General features: G+C 40.1%; 2 protein-coding genes across 5 annotated transcripts in view; one reads left to right on the top strand and one right to left on the bottom strand.

The window, feature by feature from the left end:
• The window catches only part of VPS35L (VPS35 endosomal protein sorting factor like), a 56057-nt gene extending 50853 nt beyond the window's left edge, over positions 1 to 5204 (top strand). For all 4 annotated transcript variants that reach the window (XM_062634670.1, XM_062634680.1, XM_062634698.1 and 1 more), the window contains 2 exons: positions 3747 to 3893; positions 4444 to 5204. In XM_062634670.1, the coding sequence (XP_062490654.1) occupies positions 3747 to 3893; positions 4444 to 4542 (246 nt within the window). In that variant the 3' untranslated portion in view covers positions 4543 to 5204. The remainder of the gene's footprint in view (positions 1 to 3746; positions 3894 to 4443) is intronic.
• Positions 5205 to 8120: 2916 nt separating this feature from the next.
• Positions 8121 to 16543, bottom strand: KNOP1 (lysine rich nucleolar protein 1). The gene is made up of 4 exons (XM_062634638.1): positions 15189 to 16543; positions 11604 to 11672; positions 11039 to 11116; positions 8121 to 8737 (listed from the first exon to the last, which is right to left on the bottom strand). Exons 1-4 carry the CDS (start codon positions 16521 to 16523, stop codon positions 8426 to 8428), a joined length of 1794 nt encoding a protein of 597 aa, XP_062490622.1. The 5' UTR covers positions 16524 to 16543; the 3' UTR covers positions 8121 to 8425.
• Between the last annotated feature and the right edge of the window lie 218 nt (positions 16544 to 16761).

Raw genomic sequence — 16761 nt, 5'->3', positions numbered from 1 at the left:
CCTACGGCAGGATTACTCAGTATGGTTTTGGGAAGTAGGGTCTGGTTTTCCATGAACCGCAAGTTAGTTCTACATGGAGCATTTCTTTGTTGGATTAATTTTAGAGGGAAATAAAGCTGATGTGAGCAGCACAATGAATATTAAAAGCTTTAAAAATACATGAAGGACTTTGAAATAGAGATTAAGCTGCCACGGTGCCGGTATAGAGCTAGAAATGAAGTGTCTCAGCCTGCCGTTAACTAGAGGTGTGTTACTGCACCCTGAGTCAGCAGAGGCTGTCACTGAGACTGTGTACTTCAGAGGGAGGTTCAGGACTGCTGTTTCAAGGATTGTATCCAAGAGAAAGCTCTTTCTCTTCTGTCCATCTCAGCATGCTAGAGGAATGGTGAAATAGGGGATATGTGTCCTCTTGTGTGGTATAAGAGCTCCCAGCTGCGGCTTGGTTCTTGGTGTTTTCTCAGATCATTATTTCCTTTTATTATAAATGAGCCTGTATGAGCTGCTGTTGGTGCTGGGTGCTTCATTTATCCTGTGTTAGGACAGTTGTGTAATGAGAGAGTTGAGCACATGGTCTGCCCCATGCAGCTCATGATCCTTTCCAGTGAACAAACGGATGTTAAAAGGTTCCTAAAGAGCTTAACATGAGAGCTTTTAAGGAAAGACAAGGCTGCCTGTCATGGCTTTCTTTAGGAGTATGTAGGTTTGGATCACAAGGACATAAGCACCAGCATCACAGTAGTGCTGGAATTAGTTTCAGGCTAGATAGTTCAGGTAACACCAGAAAGCAGATGTTGTATCAGCATGGACACTCAGCCTAGACTGATATATTTAGTACCTTGGAGGAGCCTTACAGGGCATGCTGAGCTCTGTGCTGCCACAGTTGGCCTCTTAAGGAGTATCAGAGCCTGTTACATGGGAGCTGCAGCAGGCTGGATGCACCTTCAGAGGAGCAACGTATCTGAATGCACAAATGCTTTTCTAACAGAAGGCTCAAGGTATCCTTATGACATCGATGTCTGGCAAAAGTCACTGACAGACAGGAATGAATATTTTAATTGCTAGGCAGAATTTTGAGAAATATATTACACAGGCATTTGTATGGAAGGTTTGGTTTTTTTTTTCTGTTACGTTTACATGAAATTTGGGCATTGCTGTGCACTTCAGTAGAGGGGCTCGGGCACAAGGGAGTCACATTCTGGGATGAGGTGTTTTGTTTCACTGTCATCAGCATTATTCCAAAAATTATGGAAAATGCACTGCCTAGAAGGCTGGCAGTTCCTTCTGATGTGGGAATTGCTAGCCCCATGATGTCTGTGGCTGCCAAATGGCTGAGCTGTTGCTTTCTCCTTGCTGCTTGTGAAGATGTCCTGTAAATTGGATTGCCATCCACTTTTCCATCTCAGGTGAGTTAGCAGGCATGGCAGCATGCTGGCACACGTGTCTCTCTCAGGTTGGAGGTCAGTGCCATGGTATACAAACATTCCTGTTCGTCATCACGTGAAGCCTTTTCTCTGACTTACTCATTTTCAGACGTGGTGGGATTTACTGCATACCCAAGCCTGCCTCTCCTCTCTATATTGTGTTACTCATGACTAGATGCCAACATCCTGTTACACCTACCCCAATACAATGAGAGTTAGTGTGCATCTCATTCTTCCAGCTTTTTAATGTGTTTTTAGAACCTTTTTGAAGTGTGATCCTTTCTGAATTATATATGGTTTAAATTAATCAAAATATCATCCTTCTTTTAAAGAACAGATTTTGTATTTGCGTTGGTACTGCCTGGAAAACGTCGTTTGTTGATATTCAGACCAGAGTACTGCTGCTTTTGCATTCTGCCTGATAATTTGACTGTCCCACTTCTTGTGAGGAAACCTCCAGGCAATTCCCAGGAACCTCTTTGAAGTTTGTATTCAGCAGAAGACATACAGGCATTAGATGGTCAATGGGAAAAAAACCCATAGTTAATACAGGTTACTTTGTTAATCCAGGATACATATTAATGTGGCAGGATGTCTTGTGAATGTGGCAAAACATGGACCAGCTGGCTGTACCTTGTTTTACCCCTGAATAATGGGAGTCCTACAAGAGAAATACTACAGTAGCATTTAAACATAACTGCTTTCCATTTTATTGTCTTTTTGAGTTGTATTTCAGCTTTTTCTGTTACTACTACGGGACTAGACTGATCAGTTGTATTTCTCTGTCTGGTATGTTCAACACTCCAAATGATTGTTGTGGTTTTAGCCTCTGAACAGGTTTTGGAGATACTGGGGTGGAAATTGCTAATGCAGATAACTGTTAAAGGAACAGCTGTCATCTCAGGAGCTTCATGCAATTAGTTTAGTGCTTAGGGAACTTCCAGGGCCTGGAGCAGCTCTGGGCATGCTTGTGTGTGGGTGCACAGTTTCTCATGTGTCAGATCTTTTCTCTGTGCACAAATCCACTCTGTGTGTCTCGTACATACAGTAGCAGTCTGATGTTTCTAGTCTGGGGCATGCTGTGTTCTCTTTTCTAGTTAGCCAGGTTTTTAATGGTGCCTTTCTCCTTTTCCATGTTTATCTGGAGGACTGATAGCTCAGTGTGTGCCCTTTTTTTGATGAATAGCATCTGACCTCTCTTGCTGGCAGTGAGAAGGGAAATTAATTTACTTTTGATCCCTTAGGAAAAGGGGCAGAGGCTGCAAGGTTGCATTGGCATCATTTCAGGAGTGCGCAAATCAGAGATCGCTGCACTCCTCTTATCCCAGTCTCTGCTTCAGTCTTCTGTAACTTCACATCTGAATGCTGTGTGATAGCTACCTAGTATGTGTTGAACTGAGGGGGCTAAAGTGAAGTATTAAGTTCATTAATCGAGCTGCTCAGCTGACAGTTTTAACTACTACTATGCTGTTGTGGTTTCTGTGTAAGATGGAGCTATACTTTTATTAGTGGTCTGTCTCGAGCAAAAAACAAAGGACAGCTGCAGCAAAGCACTATAAACAAATACTACACTCACATACATCCAATAATAATTCATCTTTTTAGCCTTTTAGAATTTATTCTAAAGGAATAAGCAGAATCTGCAATAGCATTTTAATTCTGTTTTCCTCTCATCCTGAATCAGCATGGTAGCAACCTGTAAGCTTAGTGCAGGATTGTCTGTGCCCAGAACTCCTTTCCAGAGGCTAAAGGGCATGGTGCTCCTCTATGGTAGGTTACCATGAAGCAGGGATCTTCCTTAAGGTCCTTCCTTGGCAAAATAGCTGCAGATATGGTACAAATACATTGGCATCACCGAAGTCTCAGTTAAAGAACAGCAGAGGAAGACCATCTTTAGTGGAACAGACTGCTGGAAGAGGCCTGAAGTTGCATTCATCTAGATGGTGATAGTGGTCTCCCTAAAAAATACATAGCTATGGTGATGTAAGTTGAAGGTTGGTTGGTGGAGAGTGATTTCTGTGCAGTTGTAGGGAGTCTTTGAGTTAAAAACATGTCAGACCTACATGCTGTGCTAAAGTGGGACAAGATGTAGGAACCTTATGTAATTATTTTAGTTAGCAACTTGGGCTGATTCGTGATTATCACTACTTGTGTTTTGACATGAAAAACTATGCCGATTTTCTTGTGTATTGCTGTGTATCACAAAATGAGTGTCTGCCCCTTGCACTTCTGAGAGTTCAGAGAATACGGTGAGGCTATGCTGGATATTTTGGGAGGACTGCCTGATAATACAGGATTTTTATATATTTTTTTTCTCTATTGTAGACCCTAAAGCGACAGAGCCAGTTGGCACTCTATTTCTTTAACACTATTCTAGCTCATGGGGATCTACGGAACAACAAACTAAACCAGCTTTCAGTCAACCTCTGGAATCTTGCTCAGAAGCATGGCTTTGCTGACACCAGTACTATGGTAAGGAAAAGGGGTAATGCAGGGAAATTGTAGTTCTTAAGATCTTTTTGAACTCCTCATTTGAGAAAAGGTAACATTTCTTTATCTGAATAAAGCCAATAATTTTACAAGTTGCTGTCTTAAAAAATAAATTAGTCTAAACCCCACTTATTTTTAAATGCTTCTTAAGAAATAAGCAGCTTGTCTTACTTCAAGTGGTCTGTATCTTTCTGGCACTTTTAACATGTATTTCACACATTAAGGAATGTGCAGATGTTGAGTGCTACAACTTTTTTCAGTACAGAAAACTATGTTTAAGAGAAGTACAACATTTTTATTAGTGGAAGGAACTGCATGGTGTAAGCTTGGAAAGTGGGTGTTTTAGAGACTTTAAGAAAGGTATACATGATAAGCAGCTCTGGAGAAAGAAAAGCAAGTGCTCTTGTAGCCAGTGACGTTTAGGGAAAATCAGGAGTGTCTATTCAAAACACCTTCATATAAATTAAGTGATGGCCTGTGAACTGAAAACAAAGACACTAAAAATCTCAAAATACCTACCTTTTGTACCCAGGTGACAACACTAGAATACATCAAGAAGCGAAGCAAACAACCTGAAATGAGTCACTTCACAGATTTGGCCCTTCGGCTTCCTCTGCAGTCCAGGACCTGAGGAATGCCGCTTTCCCAAGGAGTCACCTGCACAAGGGAGTGTGTTGCCAAGGCCCAAATCACTGATCTGGATTGTGACTGGAGGAGTTCAGTGTATTATTTTACTTAGTGGGACAGATTTACTTGGACACAAGTAAAGGTAAAACTGTTCTGAGTGCAATAATTTAACCTGAATTTGTTTCCAGTTTTACCTCTACATTATTAAATGCTGATTTAGATTTAGTTAATGGTATTTTGAACCTCTGTGGTTGCAAAAGCCTTTAGAAAGCTAACCTGTTGTCATTTTAGCAACAAAGAAAGAAGATAAACTGCATGGATCAGTTCACATCTTCCACACTTCATCCCACATGCAGGATAGTCTTTCTCCTCTGTAGAAACCAGCATTTCAATATAATAATCCTACTAAGCCATCTTTCTGCTTTGGGAAGCTGCCAACATTGGATTGGTCAGTTCCAGTAGAAGAGAAAAATGGCTGAGGTGTTCTTGTCCTAATTTCTGCAGTATATTTTCATGGACATGTTTATGCTTTCGTTTTAGTTCAGTGTTGTTTTGTAAAATGGAAAGAGTCTTTTAAGTGCTGTCTGCAAAGAAAAATGGAAATGTATGCAAAGTACTCTGTGTTTGCAAAGTACACTATCCCTGAATAAAACAATTTGCAGTTCATCTGTTTGTTCTTGGGGACTTTGTATACAAATTTGTCACTTCACCCTCGTGGAATTAAGTTACATGTACTGCTATTACATCTAATAACATTTCACTCTCAACACTTCTGTCCCATGGTAAGGAGGAACCATGCTGAGACCTTGCATCTATTGCTGGGTTTGCTTAGTGGTATTTTAATGAGCTAAATCTGCATATAGATATTAAGATACATTTTTGCACAAAACTGCTTTATTTTGTTAAGTCTAAGCAAGTAATTTTGCCAGAACCATATGTTTAAGGAGTTAGCAAGCTGATAATAAATACCACCCAAATTATTAAAGCATTCTTGCTGCCTGTTTTTCATCTCCTCCGTGATTACAGAAGCAGGGTACATCTAAAATACGTATTTTGTGTTAAGGTTGTAAAGAAATGAACCAGGACTTTTTTGTCCTGATACAGGCTGTAGCTGAAACCTAAGTAAAATTGCAGGAATACAAGATAACTGTGAAATAGTATCAGCTTGATAAAGAACCTTTCCAACTTTAGTACATGGCCATTTTGATTATACTGATGTTCCTTAAAAAATTCTTTATCTAGTGCACATAGATATTGAAATGATATGTTATCATGTCCCACTTTAATTTAGCTTTCCTTTTTGCTGCAGCTGCACAAAACAACTCTCAACAGTGCGGAGATGATCCTTCATGTTGGGTTTGGAAACGTAAGCCACAAACTGGGTAAATGGGATTAAACTCTGAGCCCTGTAAACCACCAAGGGGGTCACATTAAGCAGCTGTGGTATGGCAGAAATTGCCCTCTGGGGGCAAATGTACTGCTCTAAACCCAGTGTGGAGTTCCTTCAGACTCTGTAAAATAGAAACTCTTACAACAGGCTTACAGACATGCCCACTGTTCCTCCTTCCATGCAGGCATCCATTTTTGCCTGTTGTCTTCGAAGCACAGTATTACTTTCATTCCTTTATCGATGCAACACCACCATGGGAAATGTTTTACTACTTTTATTAGTGCAAAAATAGCTCAACAACAGGCAGAAACTCTGCTTAGTTATTAGAAGTAAACTGTATAAAAATTTAGCTTAGAAGCTAATGCAATCACTCTAATAAACTGCTTTTAGCTAATTTCCATGTTAGTGAAAAACTAATTTTAGTTTTTAATTTAATTTTTAAATTAATTTTTAATTTAAACTCCACTTGTTAGAATCACAGAGTAGTTAGGGTTGGAAAGGACCTTAAGATCATCTAGTTCCAACCCCCCTGCCGTGGGCAGGGACACCTCACACTAAACCATGCCACCCAAGGCTCTGTCCAGCCTGGCCTGGAACACCGCCAGGGATGGAGCATTCACAGCTTCCCTGGGCAACCCATTCCAGTGCCTCACCACCCTAACAGTAGAGAACTTCTTCCTTATATCCAATCTACACTTCCCCTGTTTAAGTTTTAACCCGTTACCCCTTGTCCTATCACTACAGTACCTACAGTACTGTACAGTATTACAGACCTCCTCTTTCTTCTATATGCAGCACATACACAGGCCAGAACAAGTTTATCTGCTTGAAAAAAGCTGACAGTTTTTTCCCCCGGTATGAGTCTTGATTTTGAAACTACATTTCCATGTGTACATTATTATCAAGAGAAAGGTGCCAGGCCACAAAGCTGCAGTTGAACAACATACTGGTATATGTTATGCAATTCTAGATAGGGAAAAAGAGTTCTTATCTAAAGGCAAGGCTAGGACTAATATCACCTTCAGCATCTTGTCTGTGGTAGTGCAAAACCAGTCATTACCCATCCAGGACTGGCTCTGCAGCAGAAAGCTGTATGTGCTGTCACTTTCTTCCTAAATGAAGTCACTAGTTGACGTTTTCTTACCTGTTCCTTTATTTTACGTCAAGTTTTTTGCTAGGCAAGTAGCTGAGGGCCTCAATTCAGCATTTGTCTTGGAACAGAAAATGACCTCCACTGCCTGGGTTTAAGTAAAGCAAAAGCTGAAGCATGGAAGTGCTGGCTGAAGCCAGTCACTGAACTTTGAGATCACTGGTGAAAAACAGACTTGCCCTGAGGTAGTGCTGGTTTTAAATGACACTATAAAGGAGATGTTTCCTCAAAGACCCTGCAGGAAGTGGTTCAGCATCTTCTTCATCCCAGGTATAGGAATCGATTCATAGCAGCCCTTTAAGCTGGAGCCTCTCCATAATTTTCTTCTCGGGAGTTGCCCAAAATGTATCATCAGATTTGTAGGCATGTCAGTAGTGTTTCTTCAAAGTAAAACACCATCACTTTGTACCACTCACTAAGCGTAAAAATATCAAGATTTTACAGAACACCAAAATCCTTTTGAATCACTGAAGTGGTGTCCTGGGTTCAGCAGTAGCAGTCATTTTTCTCCTTCTTAGTAGCTGGTGCAGTGCTGTGTCTTTGACTTTCAGCCTGGGAACAGCACTGATAACACCGATGTTTTTAGTTGCTGCTTAGCAATGTTTACTCTGACCAGGGACCTTCTGAGCCTCATGCTCTGCCAGGGAGGAGGGGAAGCCAGGAGGAAGCAGAGACAGGACACCTGACCCAAATAACCAAAGAGGTATTCCCTACCACAGCATGTCATGCCCACTGTATAAACTGGGGGGCAGTTACCTGGAAGGGAAGATCACTGCCGGGGTTGGGCTGGGTATTGGTTGGCGGGTGGTGAGCGATTGTATTCTCTTCCCTTGTTATTTCCCTTATCATTATTATTATTGGTGGTAGCAGCAGTGATTTGTGTTATACCTTAGTTACTGGATTGTTCTTATCTCAACCTGTGGGAGTTACATTCTTTTGATTCTCCTCCCCATCCCTCCAGGCGTGGGGGGTGGGGGAGAGGAAGTGGGGTAGTGAGAGAGGCTGCGTGGCTGAGTTTAAACCACACAGATGTAGCTGAAAATAAGGTTATAAAATCAGCATTTAAAAAAAATTGACTAAGTTTCAACTAGTTACAGGCATTGCCCATGTAGCTGCAGTCTTCAAAACAGACTGTCTCTTGCCTTGTAGAAAACATTGTAAAGGTATCAAAAACTTACTGCTTAGCTGAAGTGAGGACTCAGCTCTAGTTCATGCAGTTGACAACTTGTAGTACAAGTGCCTCATAAATCAAATTTCTTAAATATATCTGATTTCAAGTTAAAATTATGTGGAAAGTGAAAAGAAATTTGCCAGTTGAATTTCTATTCCTTTTATTACTTCAGAGTTTTAATCTTCAAATTTTTTAGATCTGGATGTATATTTGTCTATGTATACTTTTTTGTTGGCAGCAGGTTGAAATCCAAGACCAATTCCTCTATGTTGCCTCAAGTCCATCGCTTTATCAAATTCCATCTTCAGAGCCTGCTGTAACTTCTCCTCCGCTTCCCTGTTCAGAGCCATGTTTGGTTTGTTTGTAGTTGCTGAGAGATTTTGAATAGGACCAGAGCCCTTTTTAAAGCCACCCATCAGTCTAAGAAACTTCATTTGTTGCTCAGAACTTTGAAAAGCAGCTGTACTCCACTGGCCAAACTTTGTATCCTGTGAAGCAAAACAAGGTTAGTGCTAAAATTAAATAATACCAAGATTAAGGACAACAATTTCTGGCTGTGTACCTTGAGAACAGAACCAACTACAACAACCCAACAGGGCTCAGAAACAGTAATTTTATGGGTATATCTCTCGAAGGACATGATAAAAAAATGACACAACCCTGCATGAGTGCATCCTCATTTGCATTTCAGCCCATTTAACCTGGAGACAAGGTTTAATGCACTTTGAGAATCTCCTTTCCCTCTGTCTTAGGAACCTTGGCTTTTCTGCACTGTGGATAATACTCAAAGAGCCAGATATTGTCCAATCATTTCTCTTATTCTAAGACAACCAACAGCTTAATCCTCTTTCACTCTGTCACTTTGTGCAGTTATCTTCTCATTTTCCTGTTGCCTCGTTTAGGTATCTGTGGGTTTTAGCAATGTTTTAGTACATTTTGGAGACAGTGCTCAATCTGGCTCTCAAGCTTTGAGTAATATTTGCAGTCTCATCCCACTAATATCGCAAGGGTGCAAAAACTGAGGGCGAATCCTTATCTGACAGGACTAAATATAGTACCCCGAAAGCCTCCCTCCCGTGCAGCTTGCTCTGGTCCTTGTATTCGCCTCTCACTGTATTCTTTGAACTAGTTCACTCCTTCAGGATTTCTGTTTTGTCTGCAGCTGTGTCCCTTCTGAGAGAACAGCCAATGTCCAAGTAAAATCAGGGTTCAGCCATTTGTGGATTACCTAAGACACATCATATGATTTATAAAGTTCATGAACTTTTGGCTTACCTAAGAACAAGCTTCATTATCTAAGGATCTTATTTGACTCCCGAGTTATATCTAGGAGCTCTGCTGTCATTTATAACTGTTTTTGGCAGAACCGCTACTCCTAATTTTTTCTTTAAAATTGGGGGTGATACTAAATAGACTGAGCTGGCTACATCAAAGGAAAAATGTGAATTTAGTGGCGTGTCTTATGGAAGCCTGAAATCCTTCCAACTGAACAGTTCCAGCTTGCATGAAACAGTCATTCTCCACTTGACAGCCAACATGACACACAGCATGCTACTCAATATTGCAGGCAAGCTGTAGCAGGCTTTTTAAGCTAAAAAAATGCAAGGCTGGAGTGTCATTCACTATCAGAGGCCGGAATACCTGCTGTTAAAAGAGCTATCCATAATACTTCAGTATTTTTACTATGCTCAAAGACAAATTACTGTATAAGCCCAGCTCTGTGACAGATGCATGTGCAAATACACATAAATACATGTCCTCCCTTTGGCATGGGAGACATCTGCACAGATGCAGAAATAATTATGCCTTGTCAAACTCTGTAATTTCTTTTAAGTGAAGCACTGGCAGGCACTACACATTGCTTTTGCTGCATTTCCAGCTCACTCTGTGAAGCTGATGAATTAATTTTCTATTCTTCTGTGTACTCCTAAACAGAGACAGATCAGCACCACAGAACGGAGATCCCCTGCCAAGGATGTCATTTTTCTCAATGACTTCAAAGACTATTAGATAGTTGCAGTTCCAGAGCTATTGCAGTCTGCCTCCCACTATGTAAAAACCTACAGGAGTTGTTTCTGGTGTTTCATTGAGGTATATTCCAACTTTCCAGGCTTACTGGCAGTCTTGTCAAACAACTAAGAATACTGAATTACAAGCAAAGCTTTCTTTCTGAATCTTTTTACCACTGCTACACTACTGCCACAATTTCTACCCCGGTCCTGTAAATGTGTCAGGAGGCAGGCTGAGTAGGATGCAAAAGCAAAGAATAAAGAATTATCTTTCAAAGAGGTAGAAGAAAGATGTAAAAGTTAGGAGAGGACTGACTGTAAATATCACACGTGTTACCAGCCGTCATCTCTTTTACCTTTCTATGTTTACCCCTGTTTCTGAATGTCTTCCACATAACAATTCAGATACAATTCAGTGACTGCTATATCCATAGTCTAGAATTATTTGTATTTCAGAGTCAGCAGAAAACATTTCTGTAGCATTTTGTCATGGCTCATTCTCCAGAGGAACCAGACTAAATGTTGCTTTTGAGGACTGATGCTGGGAATTAGATCACTGTACAATGCCAGCTGCTGTTGGGAGTTCACTGGTCAGCTTGCAGACTCTCCTGGGATTGTACTAACTTGTTCTAGAGCATTCCCTTAAATTTATATTCAAAAAGGAGGAACGCTGTGGCAAGCCTTGTACCTGAGCCATGTACAAAGAGTACAGTGCCTTTTTCAGGAACTTGCTCTGTGACACAGTATTTCTGTCAGATCATGATCTAAGTTCATACATACCTGTTTCACTTTGGGACTGAAAGCCTTAGTTTTGCCAGATTCTCTATCGATTTCTTCTTGCAAAGCCTGTCGCCTCACCTAGCATGCAGAAAAAATAGCACAAGACACTATTTTCTGTGTGTTAAATGAGTTAATGTCATTTACAATGAAAAGGTAAGACTAAAAGAATTAGTTCTCTTCAGAATTTTGCAAGGATAGTTAAAAGGTTGCATGTGATCCATTTACACTCTCAACAACAGAACTGTGATTTTGCTAGTGGTATTTTAAATGAACATTTTGCTGTATCAGATATATTTAGTCTTCTAACTGCAGGTAACAGCTACGCTGAAACTGCCAAAGTTAATGAGACGCAAAGAAACCTGTATTTAACTTAATAAGCTACTTAGACATTGACTGGAGCTGTACATTTTGGACTTAACCCATGGAAGGTAAAACACACTTTAAGCAGAGCTCTATCTAGGGAAATCTTGGCATAGACAAGCAACAAAGGTTTTTTGTTACAAATTCTATGCATACAATAAATGCTGTATTGCTTTAAAGCTTACACAATTAAGACAAAGCATACCTTGTCTATGTTAACTTCATCACAGTTTCCTTTTTTTTCCTGTACAATAATTACATCATCCACATGTTCCTGTAAAACGGTAAAAAACCTTGTATGGATGTTTTTATCCATTCTGGTTAATTAGAATTTACATAGCTCTGACTACAAAAGTAGTAAAACCACTGAGCAATAAATTAGTACTAATGTGAGGCAAGAAATAGTCAAATTTAAGCTGGAAATGCCAATTAAAGCTGTGTATTTCTATGGGGAGACTTTCTCCCCAAGGAAGAGATCCTTTTTTTTCCTTTTAAACAAAGAGCATAAGGGTTTTCTTTGGATTCACACATTAAAATGGACCTGCCCACATCATTGGCACATACACTAATGTTTGCAGACAGGGTCATTTCAAATTAAACCACTTCATAACAGTTTAAGTTTATACTTCAAGTAGGGGGCAGAAAGAGTGAAAGTTAACATAAATTCAAAAACCTGGAAAGAGCACAGGAAGAGGTGCAGACATACACAAAGTGTCTCCTACAATGGCAGCAAACAGCACTTTAGTTCCACATTTGGGAGTGAGGAATGGGGAGCTGATGTGGAGACAGAACAGCTCCAGCAGGTATGATGTGGGCAGGACAAGAAGAGGTAAATCAGTGTCAGTCCCCAAGTAAATACTGATACTACTCTAAAGTGCAGCCCTTCAGCAGGTTCTGCTCCCATTGACTGGAACTTACAGATCAGCCTTTCCTTTCCAAATTGGTAATAAGGGTAAGATTTTGGGGCATCCGGTGTAATGGGGTAAGTAGGAGGTCCAGGATGGGTAAATTAGAGCCATAAGCTTTAGACCAGCCTGGAAAAGGTGGCCAAAGGGAAGATCTATTGATACAGCTAACATAATAATCCAAGCATGAAATAGCCAGGGAACGCCAGGACAAGGAAAAGATTTGTCACATACTTCTGTCAGCCAAAGCTGCTGTTACTTTTTTTAGGGTTTATAGTTTTATTTAAAGCCATGAATGATTTAGTTCATTTTCCAAAGCCACCATTTATGTACTGATTCCACACACACACAAGTACATGCACCATTAAAAATGCGAGAACACTGTCTGCAGTAAGGAGAGCTTGTTCTTTTGGATGAAAAGATCAAAACCCCAATTTACTTCTAGATGGCCTGGTACTGTCTTCTCGGATCTATTCAAACAAGCAGAACTGATGTGACAGGATTCTGCAAACAGCTGCAATGTTACTTTTTTTTTTTCTAGCTGGAAGGTCAAGTGGAAGATGAGGAAGGAGGAAGGGTGCACCCTCATTCCTGCCAGTTTGCAGCCTGTTGCTGGCTTGCTGAGGGTTGCTGTGTGGCAAAAATTACCCCTCCAGGAATGGTGGTCTTCCCCCAGCTTCATGGAAGGGGAGCATGTTCACATGTGGTAGGATTCTGCTATCTGCAGGCAAGTAACTTCAAAGAAGTAAACCAAGTCGTCACTCTGCCCAAGGTGACAGTAACGGTCTCCAATTGGAAAAACCGTGATCATTGACATAAAGTGGGTATCACTCTACATTGTCTTGAAAAACTCACTCATTTGTTTGCAGCACAAGCCCCACAGAGGATTTTTCAAGGCATGCAGCAGTGTGTGAGACACTGTAGACTAGAAAACGTGTCAAGACTATGGCACAGTTAAATGAAAGACTGACATTATCCGCCATTTACTACAAGTGTCTTTTGGTCTGGCAGGAACTAGATTTCTCTGGAACTGATTTACCCAGACTTCTCAATCTTCAGGACAATTTCCCTGAAGTGCTTCTTATTATTAAAGGTCAGAGCTGAATATGGGAAAGAGAAGCAACACATGCATCATCCTACGTCCTTCTCCTCAATTGTTTGCAAGGTATTTGCTGTGTTTTCCATTGTAATTCATCATGAGATTTTACTTGTTATTAGGCTTATCTTGCCTCCACAGAATGTGAACAGCTACAAGAATCTAAATAATGTCTAACAGTCTCAAAAAGTCAGTGTCAATTTAATTAGAAAATATATGCCAGCAATAAAACCATCTTGTCCTTTGAATGGTCAAACAGAGAAACCTAAGGACAAAGCCCCAAACATCTGCTCACCTGGTGACTGAGAAGCATACACACTCCCAACACAAACCTTTGTGGAAAAGCCTCTACCTGTGTCTCCATGGACACTGAAGAACCTGCTTACATAAAATCTGTATTGAATTATTAGCCAGATACCAGAAAGCTGCTGGGTTTCCACAGAACATGAAGAAACTGCATACAGGAGTGCGTAACAACACGAAGCACACCATGAAGCTGGCTGGAGAGGCAGCCAGTGCTGCAGCCTGCCCTGTCCCTGGTTTACAGAAATCTTCAATGATGATTTATTTACTAGAGCTTGACTTTTAAACAAGCCAAATCCCCAAATTCTTGATAAAAAACAACTGGAGTGCAGTTTCCCATTACCTCTGAATATCAAAGCAAGCTCCTAGTCACTTGCAGTTAGCCATTTTTGTTTAAGTAATAAAAATACAGGTAGGTACCTATTGAATTTCTAAGCATCTCACAGCTTTATTCCCAATGATAACAACAGAGGTTAGGCATGTAGGTACTAACTTTAGGCACTTAAATAGCTTTAAAATAAGAACCTAATCAGATTTTAAAAAAGGAGCTAAAAAAAAGTTAAAGCAATAAAACAAGATCTTAATAGCCTTTTTTTGAGGGGGAGGGGGGAATTGGGGAGCGAATCAAAGAAAAAACCTCTATATTTGTGTATTTCAAATCTTCCATCAGTTCCTCTCCATGTTTGTTTCACCTCAGAAATGGCAGTACTGCAAGATTCTAGGATGGGATTTCCTTTAACAGCCAGTCCGGATACAATTCCAGTTACTTTCAGGTATAATTTACAGCTCTTGCATCATTTTATTGTCTTGCATTGATTTACTTTATCAAGAATTTGTGTTTAGGTTGTTCTCTAGTATTTTTCTATCAGAATTCATACATCAGTGCTCTAGGCCTCATCTACACTTTGGATTCGTAGGATTTTCTCTAAAGTTTTGTCCAAGTTAGATGACAGGTTTTGGCTAAATTTCCCCCTTGTTTCTAACACTGCAATTCCAGCATTAACAGCAGCAAAAGCTTAAGAAAAAGTCTAACACAGTTAGATGCACTCATGCTGCCAATGTTACCAACCTGCTCAGGTTAAATGACATGGTATTAAAATCCTATTTTACAGGAGTGCTGCCACTTTGCCAAGAGCAACTGAAGGAAGGACAGAACAACACTATGTCTGTACATACGAGTTTTCTTTTTGGGCCAATACTTGCTCTTAGTTGTAATATTTACATTTTCACAGCTGAAACACGATCACTACAAGAGTGTAGTGTAGCATTAAAAACCATTTTGCAGTGTTTCACAACTATTACATGCTGAAATCAACAGATCAGCTGATCCTGCTTCTTGAACCCAAGAGAAGGCCCCTATTGACCTAAGTGTATCCCAATGGTCTGAACAGGCTTAGCAGCCTGCAGGAAGAAAGTGCCTACCTAAAAAGCTTTCAACTCCTTAGCAGGATTCCTTAGGAAAGACATCCTTTTCTTTACAACTTACCAGTGCCTCATTTCCCATGTCTTCTCTTTTGATCTTTTCTGTGTTTGCTTTTGAACCTGGTTCTTCAGCAGAGTCCTGGCGTGATTCTTTTTTCCATTTTTTCCTTTTTCCATCACAGCGTATGTGGTTACTGTTGCACCATACCCCATCTACAGTGTCCCCTGTGACACATTCTGTTTGCTTCATTTCCCTCTCTTGGTTCTTTTTAGTGCTTTCGAGTAGTGTTATTTTTTGGCTTTTTGATGGACTGTCATTGTTTAACAAAACTTTTGAATCCTGCTCTTTCTGAATCTTCTTCTTGATGACTTCACGATTATCCTTTATATTCTTCCTGCTTTTCTTCCCAGAAAGCTCTTCTTCCTCAGACTCAACTTTTTGCTGTGCTGGTTGATGCTCATCTGGAACACTGTGACTGTAGTCTTTATTATCTGTATGTGTTAAGGAAGAAACATCTTTTCTTCTCTTCTTCTTCTTGGTCTCTCTGCTACTTCCAGAGTTCTCAGCTGTGTCCTCTTCCTCTCTACTTGTCCATGTAATTTCCAGGGCATTATTTCTTTTCCTTTTTCCAGAGTCACTTAATGCAGTGGGGCTATCAGAAACTCCATTGGTATTGTCCTGATTATCTGTTTGTGGTAAAAAGGAGTCAGGCTTATCTTTTTTCTTCTTTCTCTTCTTTCTTCTCACATAATTCTTCTCCCCATCATTATGGATAATATCTGTAAAAGGTTTTTGTGAAATACATTTCTGTGGGGTTTTAGGAACTTTTTCGGCCTGTTCATGTTCACTGTCCTGGACGTCCTCTAATGAACAAGAAAAAATGCTTATCTTCTTTTTTTTCTTGGTTACTTCACCATCCAATTCCAAATTCAAAGAGGTCTTCTTTCTGCTTTTTTTAAATGCAAATCCATTTTCATTAGTACCATCTGCATGGGGATTTGAAAGCTCCACATCACGACTCTCATTATTCTCCAATGATAAGGAAGAATGACACTGGGCTTTTTTCTTCTTCTTTTTGGCAATTTTAATTTGTTCCTCCAATTCTTCTTTAGGTTCTGAATCCAGATGGCCTTCTACATTCACAAAGCTTTCTGAATGTGCTTCTTTCAGTAATCTAGAGCCAGTTTTCTTCTTCTTATTTTTCAGTTCTAATTGGTCTAAATGCTCATCTTTTAATTTTTTCTTTTTCCTTCCCCTTGTTTTTGTTTCAAGCTCATCATCATCCTCAATTGTAATGACATTTTGAACATCTTTCTCAGTTTTAGTGACAGTTTGGCTCCTACTCCTTTTAGCTTTTTTCTTTTTTTGTAGAGGTTCCTCATGAACTTCTTTTATCATTCTAAAAACATGAAATGGAGATGTTAGTGCACAGCTTCAACAAGTCCCAGGCTATCTGGTCTCCCTTTACTCTGAAACCATTCTATATCTCATCACTCTTTTTCCAGTTTCACAGTTTGCTTTCTGTGATAGAAGGAACCAGAAGTGCTGCACTGAAAACAGAGTGTACTGGAGTGGCCACAGCGTGGTTTTTCATCTTCCTTATTGCTGCTCTTGTTTGTTTAGAACTCTTTATGTG

Source organism: Pezoporus occidentalis, unplaced genomic scaffold, assembly GCF_034315485.1.
Source record: "Pezoporus occidentalis ecotype Australia unplaced genomic scaffold, CSIRO_AGI_Poc_V1 ctg113, whole genome shotgun sequence".
NCBI lineage: Eukaryota > Metazoa > Chordata > Aves > Psittaciformes > Psittacidae > Pezoporus > Pezoporus occidentalis.
This window is presented reverse-complemented; position numbering and strand designations above follow the sequence as displayed.